The sequence below is a fragment of the Schistocerca americana genome, chromosome 4, assembly GCF_021461395.2.
Source record: "Schistocerca americana isolate TAMUIC-IGC-003095 chromosome 4, iqSchAmer2.1, whole genome shotgun sequence".
NCBI classification, from domain to species: domain Eukaryota; kingdom Metazoa; phylum Arthropoda; class Insecta; order Orthoptera; family Acrididae; genus Schistocerca; species Schistocerca americana.
In genome coordinates, this window is record NC_060122.1 from 345,110,806 (window position 1) to 345,126,419 (window position 15,614).

The 15,614-nt window shown below is 36.9% G+C and overlaps 1 protein-coding gene across 1 annotated transcript in view; it reads right to left on the reverse strand.

The window, feature by feature from the left end:
- The window catches only part of LOC124613475 (dynein axonemal heavy chain 6-like), a 984,594-nt gene that overhangs the window by 763,281 nt on the left and 205,699 nt on the right, over window positions 1-15,614 (reverse strand). The window contains exon 78 of the mRNA XM_047142181.1: window positions 11,037-11,213. Coding sequence (XP_046998137.1) covers window positions 11,037-11,213 — 177 coding nt within the window. The remainder of the gene's footprint in view (window positions 1-11,036; window positions 11,214-15,614) is intronic.

A 15,614-nucleotide genomic window follows, 5' to 3' on the forward strand; every position in this document is an offset into this window, starting at 1 on the left:
CGAACATGCCTGGATGTGCAGTTCCCTCAAAAGTGGATTGGTCGTAGGGGTGCTGTGGAGTGGCCACCACGTACACCAGATTTGACTCCTTTGGATTTTCATCTTTGGGGTCATGTCAAAGCACTGGTTTATTCTGTGCAAATACAGGATTTGCATCATCTAAAGCAACGCATTGTTGATGCGTGTGGTCTAATTCAGCCAGATGTGTTGGTCAAAGTTCATCAGGACTGGGTTTGGAGGATAGCATTAACAATCCAACATAATGGACAACATATCGAGCCATTCCTATGACTGTTGGTGGTCTCTCGGAACCGTGTAACATCGGCGTAATGTCTCTTCGGCACATAACACATGCTGCCGAGCATCCCACCACTGCCACATGTTACTGGCTATAACAGGAGAATGAATAAAGCTATGTTTAAAATAACAATGGCATTGTTTTTCTGATGAAATTCTCTATCTGTTTTATATGTCACATGACCACATTCCCATTTGAAATTTTGGAGTTGAATCCAAGATGGGGGCTTTCAAGATGGCCGCCATGTCGGTGGAAGAGCCTATAAAGTTTCCCCCTTCCCGTTCCTCGTGTGTAGGGATTCTGTTTCCTTGTTTGCTACTCCATTTGAATTTTGTGAGGGTGTTTCCAGACTTTTGGACCACCCTGTATATTCAGTCCTGTTCAACAAACAGTCATATCAACACCTGATGTAGGAGATAGGGATATTGACTGTGCAGTCACAATACATATGAGTTGCTCAGTTCCTAAATGTCCTTTATCCAATCAGCATAAATTTCGGTAATTAGTGAAAAACATATTTAACAATTCCTGTTGTATGTATAAACTTGAAATTTTCTCTGCATGTTTCTTAGTTATCTATTTTTTTATTAAAAAAATCATAAAAATAACTTATTTCAAAATTTTGTTACAAATAAAAAGCTGTTGTATAAGGGACATTTTGGAACCAAAATACGGAAAAGAGACATTTTGGAAATAAAAACTTTGGATAAGAGACAGTTTGAAAAAGAAAACAGGTGAAAAATTATAAAATGTGTTTGTTTAGTAAATGCATATAATTTAATTTTTGTGGAAACAATGTCTGTATGTATTTTTAAAAAAACTGAAATAATTTCTGGTTAAGTTAGGGAAATAGATAGAAACATACATTTACCAGAAAATTATTAAAAAATATAATTACATTAAACCTACACACATCACAGAAAACATTTTAAAAGTGCCTTAACGTTATTCATTTACTTATTTAAATCTGGATTTGTTCTATTAACTGCTGTAAAGTAATTAAAAGCCATTTTCATTGTCCATGTGTCCACTGGCGTTTTCATCTTCAGATTCTTCTTCAGGTCTATTCTGTACTGGGTGGAACATAATATTTTTGTAGAAGGCCACATCTTCATTTTGAGGCCAGTTTTCCTCAAAGTGAAGAGTCAGAAGCTTGTTGACATCTTTCACTTTCAGTTCTTTTACTGTTACTCCAGGTAGTACTAATGGTAGTTCAAAGTTTTGAACTTTAAATCAAGGTTTGAGTACTTTTTTCACCTTCCCAAGATTGGTGTTGCACTAAGGTTCACTTGCAACAAGTACTTCACAGGTTGGCTCAATGCCTCGTGGTATAATAAATCTTTTAGCAGTCGAAAATTTAAAGTGCCAATTTCCAGGCTTATTTTGGTAATTTTCACATACCTTCTTCCAGTCAAAAATATTAAAGCTCTGAGTCATACTGAAAACAGTTCCACATTCCTTAAAGATTTAAATGTATTTCTCAGGCTAAATAATAGTGTCATAACTTTCAATTTCCCTCTCAATTCAGGGAAGTACACAATCAGGCAGCATATAAGAATGACGTGGTACAGGGAATACTAAAACAATGTCTTTAATATTTGGCGGCACTTTATTTACCAACTAGTACTGAAGCATAATCATCATTGAACTCTTCCGGTTTTATCCTCCACAACCATGGGAAAAAGCATTACAGTGGTCACTTCTTCCAAGCAAGTACTTTTTAGCCTTGCTGATGCAATTTCATTTGAACCTTTTTTTAAGTCTGATTCTGTTCAGTGATATATAAAAACACGGCCTTTTGTCTGCTTATCTTTACATGTACCTTGGCAGATACTAAAGTTAAACGCCGGCCGAAGTGGCCGTGCGGTTAAAGGCGCTGCAGTCTGGAACCGCAAGACCGCTACGGTCGCAGGTTCGAATCCTGCCTCGGGCATGGATGTTTGTGATGTCCTTAGGTTAGTTAGGTTTAACTAGTTGTAAGTTCTAGGGGACTAATGACCTCAGCAGTTGAGTCCCATAGTGCTCAGAGCCATTTGAACCATTTGAACTAAAGTTAAATAGATAACGCTGTCGACTATAGTAAGCTGTCTGATCAGGGATTTTGGGTAAAACCAAGTTCTTTTGGCAGTCAAAGGATAGGGTAATTTCGTTTTAATTTTCAGTTTTCAGTAAATTAAAGAATGTTTCTGCCCTCTTTTTCAACATATTTGTCCCTGCTGTCTAATTTCAACAGAAACTGGATGCATTTGGAGCACTTGTCCACACCACGAGAGCCAACACTTAAGTCATAATCTTTGACAAATATTTCATAGAAATATGAATATGGAATTTGAGGATCATTTTCTACTCTTTAATTGTAAGCCTTCTGAAACTTACTTATTGAAAGATGGCTCGAAAAATACTGTCCTGTAATTCTGGTGTTTCTGCAATAATGTTTTTTAAGTGGGCAGAATGACTTTACAGAATGCCTTTAAGACTCAAACAGCTCAGGCTTATTGTCTCCTCCTCTAATCTCAACAGCTAGATTTCTGGAGTGGAAATATTTCTTACAAACTCGTTGATTTCTTTTCTCACTAACGCCAAGTATGCCACAAAAGGATTTCTTACATACCCAAACCAAAGAAGCATTTCCAGATTTGGTATGTGGGATTAGACAGCGATTCCAATTTTCAGTGATTTGTTTCCAATCATCTTCATTAGTTCTCCTCTGTTTAGGTCTTTCACTCATGATATATTTAAGTATATAGTTATCTTGCTAAATTTTATTCTTAGAAGAATAAAAACCTCCATGAAACTTATGAAGATCTTGCATTGTAAGCTGATTACACTTAAAAACTATATCAGAATGAAGGCACTGTGGTAGTCGTGGCAAAGCCTTTGATGTGTAGAGCTTCTGCTTCTCTATTGTCTTTTTCCATTTATCTGGGTTCTTCATATGTTTTCTTCTTCTGCTCTTCTGGCATGGATGTTATCTTCGGTCCTTCCATAACCTGTTGTTCAGTAGTTTAAGGTTGTAGTTCCTTCATTGGTTAACCACAAAGTTTATCAACTTTTAGGCCTATGACAGTGCACTTTTAAAACAAGCTGCTCACTTTAAACACAGAAGAACACTTAAAAACAGCCTAATTTCAATTATTGGTAAGAATTTTGACAGTAAAAACTAGAAAACCACCAGGGTGAACACACTAAACAAGCATCAACTTCACAATGAACAAAAACATAACCTGTTGTCAACAGTAAACAAGACTTAGCTTCAACTGACCGCCAGTTCTACCACAACACGTTTCACTGGAAAAATACCCTACATAATAATATTAAATTACCCTATTCCTTAAAATGGTTGGTAGCTGCACTGTGTGTAAGAGCCACTTCAGGAAAAAAAAAAAAAAAAGGCAAAGGATATAGATTGTTTTGTTACAAAAATTAACAGTAGATGAGTCAGCCATGCTGAATTGGATAAGGAACATTCTGAAACTAAATAGGCATATTTCAGGATGTTTTGAATGAAAAAAGTAGTTTAATATAATGAAAAAAAATTGATGAATGCTATGCTCACAATAAATCAATTTCCAAAAAAAAAATGGATAACGGACGTTTTGGAAATGAGCGACTCATATGACTGCTAATGAAATTCATAGTAAGTAATGCACCACAATTTGAGAAGAACAATGATATCCATACATACAACATGAGTGGAAAAATGGCCTTTACTACCCATTATTAAAGGAGTTAAATACGCACCAACAAAATTTTTTGATTATTTGCCCAATAACATAAAAGTCTGATAGATAGCAAAGCAAGTTTTACAGCTAACTTCATTTCTCCGAGACAATTTAATCTATTCCACTGGCGAATTTTTATTAAAAAAACTGGTAGCCTGTAAAAAAAAAGCTAGTCTTCATGTGTAGTTACATGAGTAGGACTAAAGTTATAATGTGTTCATTAATGTTAACACTAATCATGTATACATATCCTGTAAATGGACTCATTCCACATCATTTCAATAAAAGAATCTTTCAAAAGATCTCTGAAATATGTAACTAACTAACTAGTAGCAGACTGAACACTGTACAGTGTACTAACAGATTGATTTTAGGTAAAAAAAGATAAGTGTGAATGACCTGTCAGTCAAAGTGGGAGTAAGAGAAGTGAGTGTGTGCAGAATATTGAGACAGATGAAGATGAAAATGATTTACACCAGGTGAGTTCTGAGAATGTTGACGGATGCTCACAAAGAAACACAGAATCCAGTTTGCAATGATCTTTCAGAACAGTAAAAAAATTCTAGAAATGGCTTCCTTGCAAGAACTGTGATGAAGGAGAGAACTTGATTTCATCACTTTGAACCATAGGTGGAAAGTAATTGATAGAAAGGCTTCATGTAAAGTCTATAATGTAGAAGAAATACCTAACTTTCCCTTCAGCAGGAAAAGAAAACAGCTATTGTGTCCTTTGATTTAGAAAGACTGTTGCTTATGGACATCATGGCACACAGAACCTCTGTAAGTTCTGAACTACTGCACCCCTTACACTGTTCCAAGTATGTTTGTCAAATAGCACAGCAGTGCAAGTCTCTACAGATATATGATGCATTAAGATGGAAGCAAAGACATCAGTTTGCAGCTCAACAACAACTGACTGCAGCTCGAGATGTATGATACTAGTATTGCAGTTTGCAGTTCAGCAACAACCACTCACAACTCAAGAGGTATGTCATCAGTGGCAAACAACAAGTGTGCAACACAGGACTGCAATGTCACTGAATACATTTTTGGGTCTACCTGTAGCTCCACCATTCCCATGCTCAAATGATGGGTTTGTTCACTGGGAGATGTATCCATACTGACTAGAATGTTATTTAATGACTTTCAAGGTAAGTGATACTGATCTTAAAATGTCACTCTTGTTGTCTTGATCACTGTAGGAAGCAATTTGTCATTTCCAGAAGTTATGCATTCCAGATGACAATATTTATCATTGTTCAAAACTGGTAATATCCTTTGACACTGTAATAGTCACAAATTACATGCACAGTTGCCTTCAAACTAGAATTTAACCAGTATCAAAAACTTTAGAGAGATAAGCCATCACTGCAGCTTCACATGTGCAAATGAACAACACAGGCAATTATAAGCCCTATTTCTCATCAGAGACTGGGTTACACACTGTCCAGTCGACAAAGATAGGTCTTCTCAGGCTTTACAGTTTCCACAAACAACTGGGAAGAAGTACTTCACACAGCCCAACATTTAGCATTCAGTCATGAATCTGTAAGTTACTGACAAACATGCCACAAAGCTCTGCATATGGCCAAAACTGATGGCACAGAAATGTGCGTCTCAGATAATAGCAGTAGGAAATAGTAAGGTTTGCTCAACTATTCAGGTGATGAGCAACACAGGCAAACAACTTCTACACTCTGTTGTTCAAGATTGCGGTCATTCTCATCATACAATCCCAGTCACATTAGTTCCTCATTACCTACTAACTTAATTCTATTAATTTCATGCCCTGACTATTTTATAAATAACCCATAGCACAATTATCCTCAGAAGAATGATATTTGATTTTCAATGTAAAAACTGTGGTCACATCAACAGTGCCTATCATTCCTCTGCATCACACATGAGATGATCGCTGAACCACAGTGACTCTTGCATACAACCGAAATGCTATACAACCAAGAATTAGGCAACCATCAGAAATTACTAATAGACTAATGAACTTACAACAATATCATTTGAAGTCGACACGAGAGATTTTACATTACTGACTACCTGAAATACATATTTACCTCTTGGACCTCCAATGTTCCAATCATATGATAAGAGATTTACAGATTTTGTGGACATGAGTTACAAATAATTCCCAGACATGTAAATGTTTAGCAGTCACAGTGCTCTGAGACAGGTACAAAGGCCACTCAAGTTATTGGTATTTTTCATATTTAGTGTTGTTACTATGCTAAGTATGGTATGTAAAAGGCACAAACAGCATGCAAGCACTGGAAAAAATACCTATGCAAAAGAAGTGGTTAAAATATGCTTCAAACGTTCTACAGTATCAAGTCACATTCATTTTATTATGCAATCTGTATAACCAATAAAACCAAATGAAAATCACTTTAGTGAGCCAACTGCCATTTTCAGCTCATCTTGTATGACCTGTTTCAAAAATACTGTTCCTCTGGATGTTTTGCCATTTTCAGAGTGGTGTGTATTGAGAGTTATAAGGTTATTTAGAATCATATTATTTTCCACTTCGGTAAAGTTTTCATTAAAAATATCACCTACTGAGCTGGTATCAGATACTTGTGCATCTTCTACATTTATGCTAATAATTTCTTTTGTCATTGGTTTTGTGAGTGTTTCAAATCTGATGGTGTTCCATGAGACCTATATCTTGCTCTTTGATTTGGAGATGGATTCATCATTACCCTTTTTTGGGATCTTTAATAACATTGTGGTATATCTTACTGTACTGTTTGATATAATTTGCATTTAAATTAGACAAGGTTTGATTTTTGTATGAATGTAGAACTTTTTTCGTGCATTTGAGATTTTTGTACCAGTTATAATGTTCTGTTTACAGCTGGTTTCAGTCTATAGTTCTCAGCTGGGCTACGTCAATATAATACGTGCATATGGCATTAATGTTATTGAACAAGCAATTTACATCTGTCTCATTGAACATTTTACCCTGGTTTTCATGTTAGTAAATAACAGAAGTTTAATTTTGTCATCACTAAGGTTCTTGCATGTACAGATTTTAATGGGTAGCCTTTTCTCTGAACATAATTCTATTGTTGACAACAGGGTTTCATGATCACTGTAGCCCATATATTATAAACTAGTATTGTACTGAGAGATGGTTTATTGAACAAAATTACGATCTAATGTTGTTTTAGTGTCCCTAGAGATTTTTGTTGATATGTCCACTGTGCTGATTAAATTTAAACTCTTTGTCATCCACAGTAATTCATTACCAGTAATCTCAGGGTTTCAGAAAATCAATTAAAATCACCATATATGGTATTCTTTTTTGCTGATTCTAAGATGCATAGCACTCTTTAAAGTTTAAACAAGAAATTCTCGTAGTCTCCACCAGGGGAACTGTATACAGTTTAAATAACAATGTGTATGTTAATAAGCTCAATAGGTAGTATTTTCCATTGTCAAACAGGAGGATTTTGGACTGCCATGTAGTTTAAATTCTGCTTTGTAAAACTAGCTTTCCCTGCATATTTTAAATTGAGACCATAGAATGTATTCCAATGCCCATGAGTTTAATTAATCATGTCAGTTTCTTTTTTATTTTTATTTGTTTTAAAAAAGAAAAGAAGAAGGAAAGAAAAATGAAAAATAAATGTGAGATTGTGATGAATCATTAACAATTGTTTTCTACTTCTTGGATGTGTCCAACACTTTCTATAGGTTGTGGACAGAGTTCACTTCCTTATTCCAATACACATAATTTGCACTTCTAATTCTTTCTCAGTTATGCAAGGGTATATACCCAGGTGGCAATTGCTATGTTGGTTTGTGTACCTGTACTCTTATTTAACATTTAAGAAATTCTAAGTAATTATTTTAGTAAAACAGTGAAAATAAATAAATGTGAGTTACAGAATATTCAGATACCCATGAGTTCAATTTACTATTTCTGTCAGGAGAGTGAGAAAGAGAGAGAGAGAGAGAGAGAGAAAACAAATTTGAGTGCAAGAAAGTCCACTTCCGGTGTAGAGCACAGTTTTCGCACCCACTTTCTCAATGGCTAATTAACACAAATGACAATTATTGTTTTTAAGTTGTTATGATTGAGAATCAACATAGGGCTGCATCCATGGCTATAAGAATACATATTTATGTCACTCATGTTGCTGGCAAATCTTCTCTGTGACTGGGTGATATAACAGGTATTTCTTCTTTCTTCTTCAGATTTTGAGGGACCTTTTTACTGCTGTTTATGTTGCTTTATTTTTCAGAAAATCAGCAGCTGTAACATGACAGGCACAGTGCAGCATAAATCCAGATGCAGGTAGGTTGGTTGGTTTGTGGGATTAAAGGGACCAGACTGCTACGGTCATCGGTCCCATGCAGGTAGGCATAGTCCACAAGGAGATGGCCTCTTTGTGTGTGGCTGGGTTTTGGCCTGCATCAACCTGTTCTTTGAGCTCACAGACGTAATGCTTCGTGTCTGTGGCACACCAGTCACTCCCAAAACTGTTAAACATTTTTAATGCAATAGATCTAAGGACTTCTAAAATTTCTTCACATGCTTGTGGATTCAGAAAAGTTTTCTATAGTGAATTTTTTCACACTCTAACTCTGAAATCCAAGACAGTAAATTCTTGTATGAGTTTGCAGAACCATAATATTTATATAGAATGAATTTATAATGCTTATGATGATTTTCATCACAAATGAAGAGAACTTTTAAATTAGTTTTGCAAACTTTCATATTTATAGCTCAAATGCTGAACTGTGAAGAATCTGTTGTTTCACTCACTAGGAAAATTCTGGTAAATGTAAATAATTTAGGAGTAAAGGAGACAACTCACCTAATAGCAGAGTTGTTGAGTCATTGGCAAGCACACAAAAAAGACAAGAAAACTTTGCTTGCTTTCGGAAATATATCCTTTCTTGAGCTGGAGTACAAATACACACACCTGCACACATGCAGGCACAAACTTGCACCCTCACATGGTGCCAGCTGGATACACAATGCAGAGATTACAGTTTGGCAGGTGGACCGAAGGGTCCGGGTTGTGTAAGGTGAGGCGTGTAGAGGGAAAGAGAGGTGGGCAGCAGAAAGAGTTGTCGGGGGTAAGTAGCTAGTAGCTTCGAGAGGGAAATAGACTGTTTTCTGGTTAGGAATGTCGAAGGGAGGTTTGGCAGGTGCATGGGTAGACATGTGATGCACAAGTGCCAGACCGGGGGGGGGGGGGGGGGGGGGGGGGGGAAAGCACAGGACAAAAGCGACATAAATTGGGAAGGGCTGATAGGGCAGAGAACAAAGAAACTTTTGGGTGGACGGTGTGGCAACTGTGTGTTAATGGAGACTGAGCTCAGAAGGGTTACGCAAGTGAAGGACCTTTTGTAAGGATAACTGCAGTCTGCATATTTCAGAAAAGTAGAGGGTAGGATTGCAATAGTTCATCTTCTGGAGCAGCCATTGAAATCAAGCATTCTGTGCTTAGCCGTGTGTTATGACACTGGGTGATAAACTCTGTTCTTACCCACAGATTGGCAGAGGCCGTTCAGTCTCATGTACATCTGGTTTTTTGTCATACCAACACCACATGCTGTGCAGTGATTGCAAAAGAGTTGGTATATGAGAAGTCTGCTTTCACAAGCAGCCCTGCCACTGATGAGCCTGCAGCATAAATGGAGCAGGAAGTGCTAGGTTGGCGTATTGGGAAAGCCTTGAACCTTGCAAGAGGTTGGGAATGGGGGATTTATTACTGAAAGCTAGCAAGGTTTCCTTCCCTTTTGTGCGTGCCTGTTGATGACTCAGTGCTTCTGTTATTTGGTGAGTGGTCTCTACTTCTAAATTATTTACATTAAGATTTTAAAAAAATCATGTAGTAAGCCACAACCACAGTGTACTGATCACACTTTCATTTTTCCAGCCTTTTCTGTTTGCAGTTCAATTAATTTTCAGGAAGGAGGGCAAAAGTTCTTGTGCAATGGGAGAGTTGTATAGTTGCCTCATAGACACAGAATGATGCCAACAAACTTTAAAATTAACCACACATTTTTAGTATGGCCATTATTATTAATTAACATTATTATTCCAGAATGAGATTTTCACTCAGCAGTGGAGTGTGTGCTAATATGAAACTTCCTGGTGGATGAAAACTGTGTGCCAGACTGAGACTGAAACTCGAGACCTCTGCGGGTAAGTGCTCTAGGAAATGAGCTGCTCAAGCATGACTCACAACTTGTCCTCACATTTTCACTTCTGTCACAACTTCATCTCTTACCCTGCAGAGTGAATACCTCATTCTGGAAACATTCCCCAAGCTGTGGCTAAGCCATGTCTCCACACCATCCATTCTTCCATGAGTGCTAGTCTTGCAAGTTTCAAAGGAGAGCTTCATTGAAGTTTGGAAGAAAGAGATGATATACTGTCGGAAGTAAAGCTGTGAGGATGGGTCCTGAGTCATTCTTGGGTAGTTCAGCTGGTAGACACTTGCACAGGAAGGGCAAAGGTCCTGAGTTCATGTCTGTCTGGCACACAATTTTAATCTGCCAGAAGTTTCATAACATTACTATTATTTATTTTATGGCCAAAGGTACATTTTTTCTGGATTCACATATGTTATACCTGATAATATGTAGGGGAATGAACCACTACTACTCTTGTTTACATTGGCTGAATATCTTTGTCACTAAATGCCTACTTTTAGTCATTGTTAGGAACATATACTGGACCCAACATTAGATTTTTGTGCCTGTTTATCAATGAGAATTATACCAAGAATAAAACTAAAGATAACCATCAAAATATAAGATAAAGTAGAGAGGCAGACTACAGGTTCTTTTCATATGCAAGTATTCTTGACTTTATCAAATAAGTGAACAATATTCAATGAAATTTCATATTTAAAATCAAAAAAATTATTGTAAACTCAGATATATGTTGCAATCTATCTGTGTTTTTTCAAAACTCTAAAAAGGAAAACGTTCTTAACTACTTTTGGCTTAATAAACAACAGTAAAAATCAGAAGCAAACCTGTCCAAGAGCTACTCTCTCTCCTTCTGGTGATATCATTGCTACAATGTCAGTAGTCATTACTGTTGCGGCTGTTTCACCAGATTCTCCCTCCTTCTCGTGTACACCAAATTCCAGTTTTGCAATAGCATCAAAACATTTTCTTAAATGTGGCTGTACTGCAAATGGGTTTCTCGTCTGTCAAACAGTTCTATGTATAAGACTTACTGTACAAGGAAAGTTCAGAAATCACTATTATAAAATGTAAATTTAAAACTAAACAATAGTAAGACAAATTTATTTTAAGCTCCCTGATCTACATACACTAAGCTATAAGAAATGTAAAAGGAATTCAAACTGTAAAACAACTGTGGATGACAATATATTAAATCTGGTAATATAGGTGATCTAAAAATGAAGAAATTTGTTTATTTTGCTTATTTCCAGTTACTAATTAATTATAGAATTACTCAATAGGGGACCTTCATGCAGTACAAGAGTTACAAAAATTGTGCTGTGGTATTCCCTGCCCTGTTTAGAATGGGACTGATGCAAAAGCTAACATCGTAGGAAAAGAGTAGTCGAAAATACGGGCAATATTCTCAGGGGCCAATACATTCAGTGTGTAATGGCTGGCACATTAAAGGGAAATTCTTACTAGTTTACAATACAGCAGATATTTCAGTTACATGAATGCCAGCACATCTATAACTTACACTGTAGGAAATATTGCAACCAGGTACAAGTTTTGTTTGAATGGATTTTATTGTACCATTACTAGTTTCGGGTCTGAGCCCATCATCAGGTGGTAGCATTGATTTCTTTGCAAGTTTTACATCTGTGTCTTCCTGAAAAGTTCTCCTTTATATAATACATAGATTTTCTTTTGCAATCCATACTGATCAATGAACTGAACTAAATACAAGATGGTGGATATCTGCCATCACTAGTTCTTTTCTCCTTCTCTACTTCTCTCCTCCCGTTTAACCCAAACCTCTTGGCTCACCTAGTAGCCCTACCCTGTTCCTGTTCACAAATCCCTTCGCACTACCACAAGCTGCACTACATCTTCCCCCACACCATCCTGATGTTCCGTCTCCTTCTCACTGCATGCTTCCTCCTTACCTCACTGTCTAATTGCTCCTCCCTCCACTTGCAATTACTACTCAGACCAGCCTCAGTAGTCAGAGACTGTGGTCATTTGTGTGTGAGTTGTGCATCTGTGATTGTGTGTGTGTGTGTGTGTGTGTGTGTGTGTGTGTGTGTGTGTGTGTGTGTTTTCTTCTTCAGAAGAAGGCCTTGCAGTTGAAAGCTGAAACGTATATGGTGAGTAGCAATCTATCCTTTCCATAGTATTGTTGTTATTCCATTCCAGAATTTCCATTGTTTGAGGATGTACTACCCTCTTCATAGTAAAATATGAACTGGAGGATGTAAATGTAACAGAAACAATGGAAATATTACTGACTTTATACCTAACAGGTCAAAAGAAAGTAAATGAATATGTGAAAAAAGAAAAGAAGGACTTACATAATTTATGAAAAAATATAAAGAAATTCTCGCTGTGCAGCTTGGATTTATAGGTGGATATGCATCTAAAGACAAGTTACAAAACAGTAAACCATTCCTGAAATTGCTCTATCTTTAAAGGGAGCCACAACTGTTGAAACTGCCAGCTGCGGTGGCTGAGCGGTTCTAGGCGCTGCAGTCCGGAACCGCGCGACTGCTACGGTCGCAGGTTCGAAGCCTGCCTCGGGCATGGATGTGTGTGATGTCCTTAGGTTAGTTAGGTTTAAGTAGTTCTAAGTTCTAGGGGACTGATGACCTCAGATGTTAAGTCCCATAGTGCTCAGAGCCATTTGAACTATTTTGAACTGTTGAAACTGAGAAAATGTTGGAAAAGGCAGTCACTACAAGGTCATACAGTGCATACAACAACTCTCTGTTAGCATTAAAAACCAAGTAGAGGAGTTCATTTAGTTTTCATTACCAGAACATTAAATCAAATTACAAAATGGATAGGCCAAATTGAATGGTACATTGTACAGCAATACTATGGAATTGATTGTGGGCTACTAGTAGGGGTCAGTTCATCCCAATTCATGACCGTATCGAATCTTTTTGTTCAAGAAGTGGTGTGGTCTTATCAGTTTGAATCTCAGTCTATTAATCAAAGTGTTTTTGTATCTGCATTCAAAAGTGTAAGAAATGATATTTGAGAACTCATTATTATAAAAGGCTATTTTATATGTTGATGATCTGGTTATTGATTCAAACACATGGTTTATGAACGTATTATTCTAATGTGGGAAGCACGATCGGGAGGGAATTACAGTTACCTTGTCTAAGTCTTCCTCTGGAAGGAAAGAGATTAAATTTTTGGTACATATTATACATGGCAAAGGAGCCTGAACTGTTCCAGAGAGAATAACAGTGATTCTTAATTCACTTTAAGAATGCTAGACTTTTGTCAAAAATCTTTAACAGTGAACTACATTAACAATCTTTTATTGTGTGTCTATTGGAATAAAAGTCACCATAAAGCTGGGATGAGAACAAAAGTAATGACTTCCATGAGATTAAAGAGCACCTGATAAATGCCAAGGTATTTAACCATCCCAGGATGAAATATTTCATATCTCCACTAAAATCTCAGGTTATGGTTTGGGATGCAAGGTCTTGCATGGAAAATCAGATAACAAAAATGGAAACGACCCCGCAATGCATTTGCTAGTCATACTCTGAACTAAACAAACATAAATTTAATTATTCAGTGACAGAGAAAGAAGGTCTTGATACTAGTTGAGGATTCAAAAGACTTTGGTAGCTCCCAGCATGCAGAAATACTATCACGTAAACAGATAACAAGCAAGAACTTTTCTTATGAATAATAAAATTCTTCACTACCATCTAATGTGATGAATTTTATTTTGAAATCAAATGTGTAAAGGGATAAAAGAATGTCATACCTGATACCATATCCAATGTGCATGAGTTTATAGGGCCGTGAAACAAGTTCCAAATTCAATTTCTGAATGTGGGGTGTCATAACAAAAACTTATGAAATGTAATTATGAATGAGCAATTGACCTATTTTACATCAAATGTGATGATGCACTCTGTGCAGGAAATTTGTTTACCCAAGGATAAAAGCAATAAATGATTATTTCATTATGTGATATTATGCTGACAGAATCATACATAGAGCATGAAGTGGAGGACTTGTGTACCTTGGCATGTAGTGCACACATTAATACAGTATATCCATCATCATGGTGAATACATTGGAATCAGGAAATGATTAAAACAATTAAATAACTACATTGCATTAAGAATATGAGGAGGATATTGTAATCCATTATTCAGTATTGTCTCTTATGTGAAAACAGAAAAGCTGCTTCACTATTACTAAAATACAAAAAATATCCTTAAAGCTTTGTTGGATCTAGCAGTAGTAGCCCTGTACAGCCCTTACCTAAGAGTATGGTTGGAATAATCTATATAATTGTAGTGCTTGAATCATTGTCAAAATAAGTGCATCTGCAAACATTAAAAGTAGCTACTGCCAGAGCACTTCCAGGTATCTGAAAAAAGACTATTTTTCTAACTTTAAAACATGCAAAATACTTCACACAATGGTAATCAGTTTAACAGTACATATTTCAAAAGACTCTTAAAAGCACATAATGTATGAAAAATACACCCAGAGCAACCCAACTCATGAGACATGAAAGAACTAAAACAACCCCGATGCACATATCATTTGGCTAGACATCCCTGATGAATTGATATGGTGCATGAATTTGAAAAAATAAACTTGAATGAAATTCAACATTTAAGGTCTGAGTTAGTTCCTCTGGAAATCTTTGGAAATAATGTAGTAGGAGAATTGCTGTTCACACAGTTGAAGTGGTCTAACACATGGAATGCAATGGAAAATCCAGGGTGGAATGTAACAATATTATGAAAAAGATAGTTGCTACTCACCACATAGCAGAGATGCTGAGTCACAGATAGACACAACAAAAAGACTGTCAGAAAATGAGCTTTTGGCCAACAAGGCCTTCATCAGAGTTAGAACATACACACAAACGCAGTGCAAGTCACACCCACATCATCACAGTCTCTGGCTGCTGGGGCCACACTGTGAGCAGCTGCACATCATGGGAGATGCAACTGATTGGTGAGGGTAAGGAGGAGGCTGGGGTAGGGAGGGGGATGGATAGCAGGGAGGGGTGGGGGAAGATACTGTGCTTTTTGTGGGAGCATACAAGGATAAGCGCAACAGGTCTACTAAAGAGATGACTTACACCATGCTTGTCCACCCTATTCTGAAGTATTGCTGTGCGATGTGGGATCTGCATCACGTGGGACTGACAGATGGCATTGAAAAAGTTCAAAGTAGGGTGCCTCATTTTGTGTTACTGAGAAATAGGGGAGGTAGTGCCACAGACATGATCGTGAATTGGAGTGGCAATCATTAAAACAAAGGTGTTTTTCATTGTGATTGGATCTTATCATGAAATTTCAATCACCACTTTTCTCCTCCAATTGCGAACACATTCTTTTGCCATCCACCTCACAGGGCAAAATGATCAT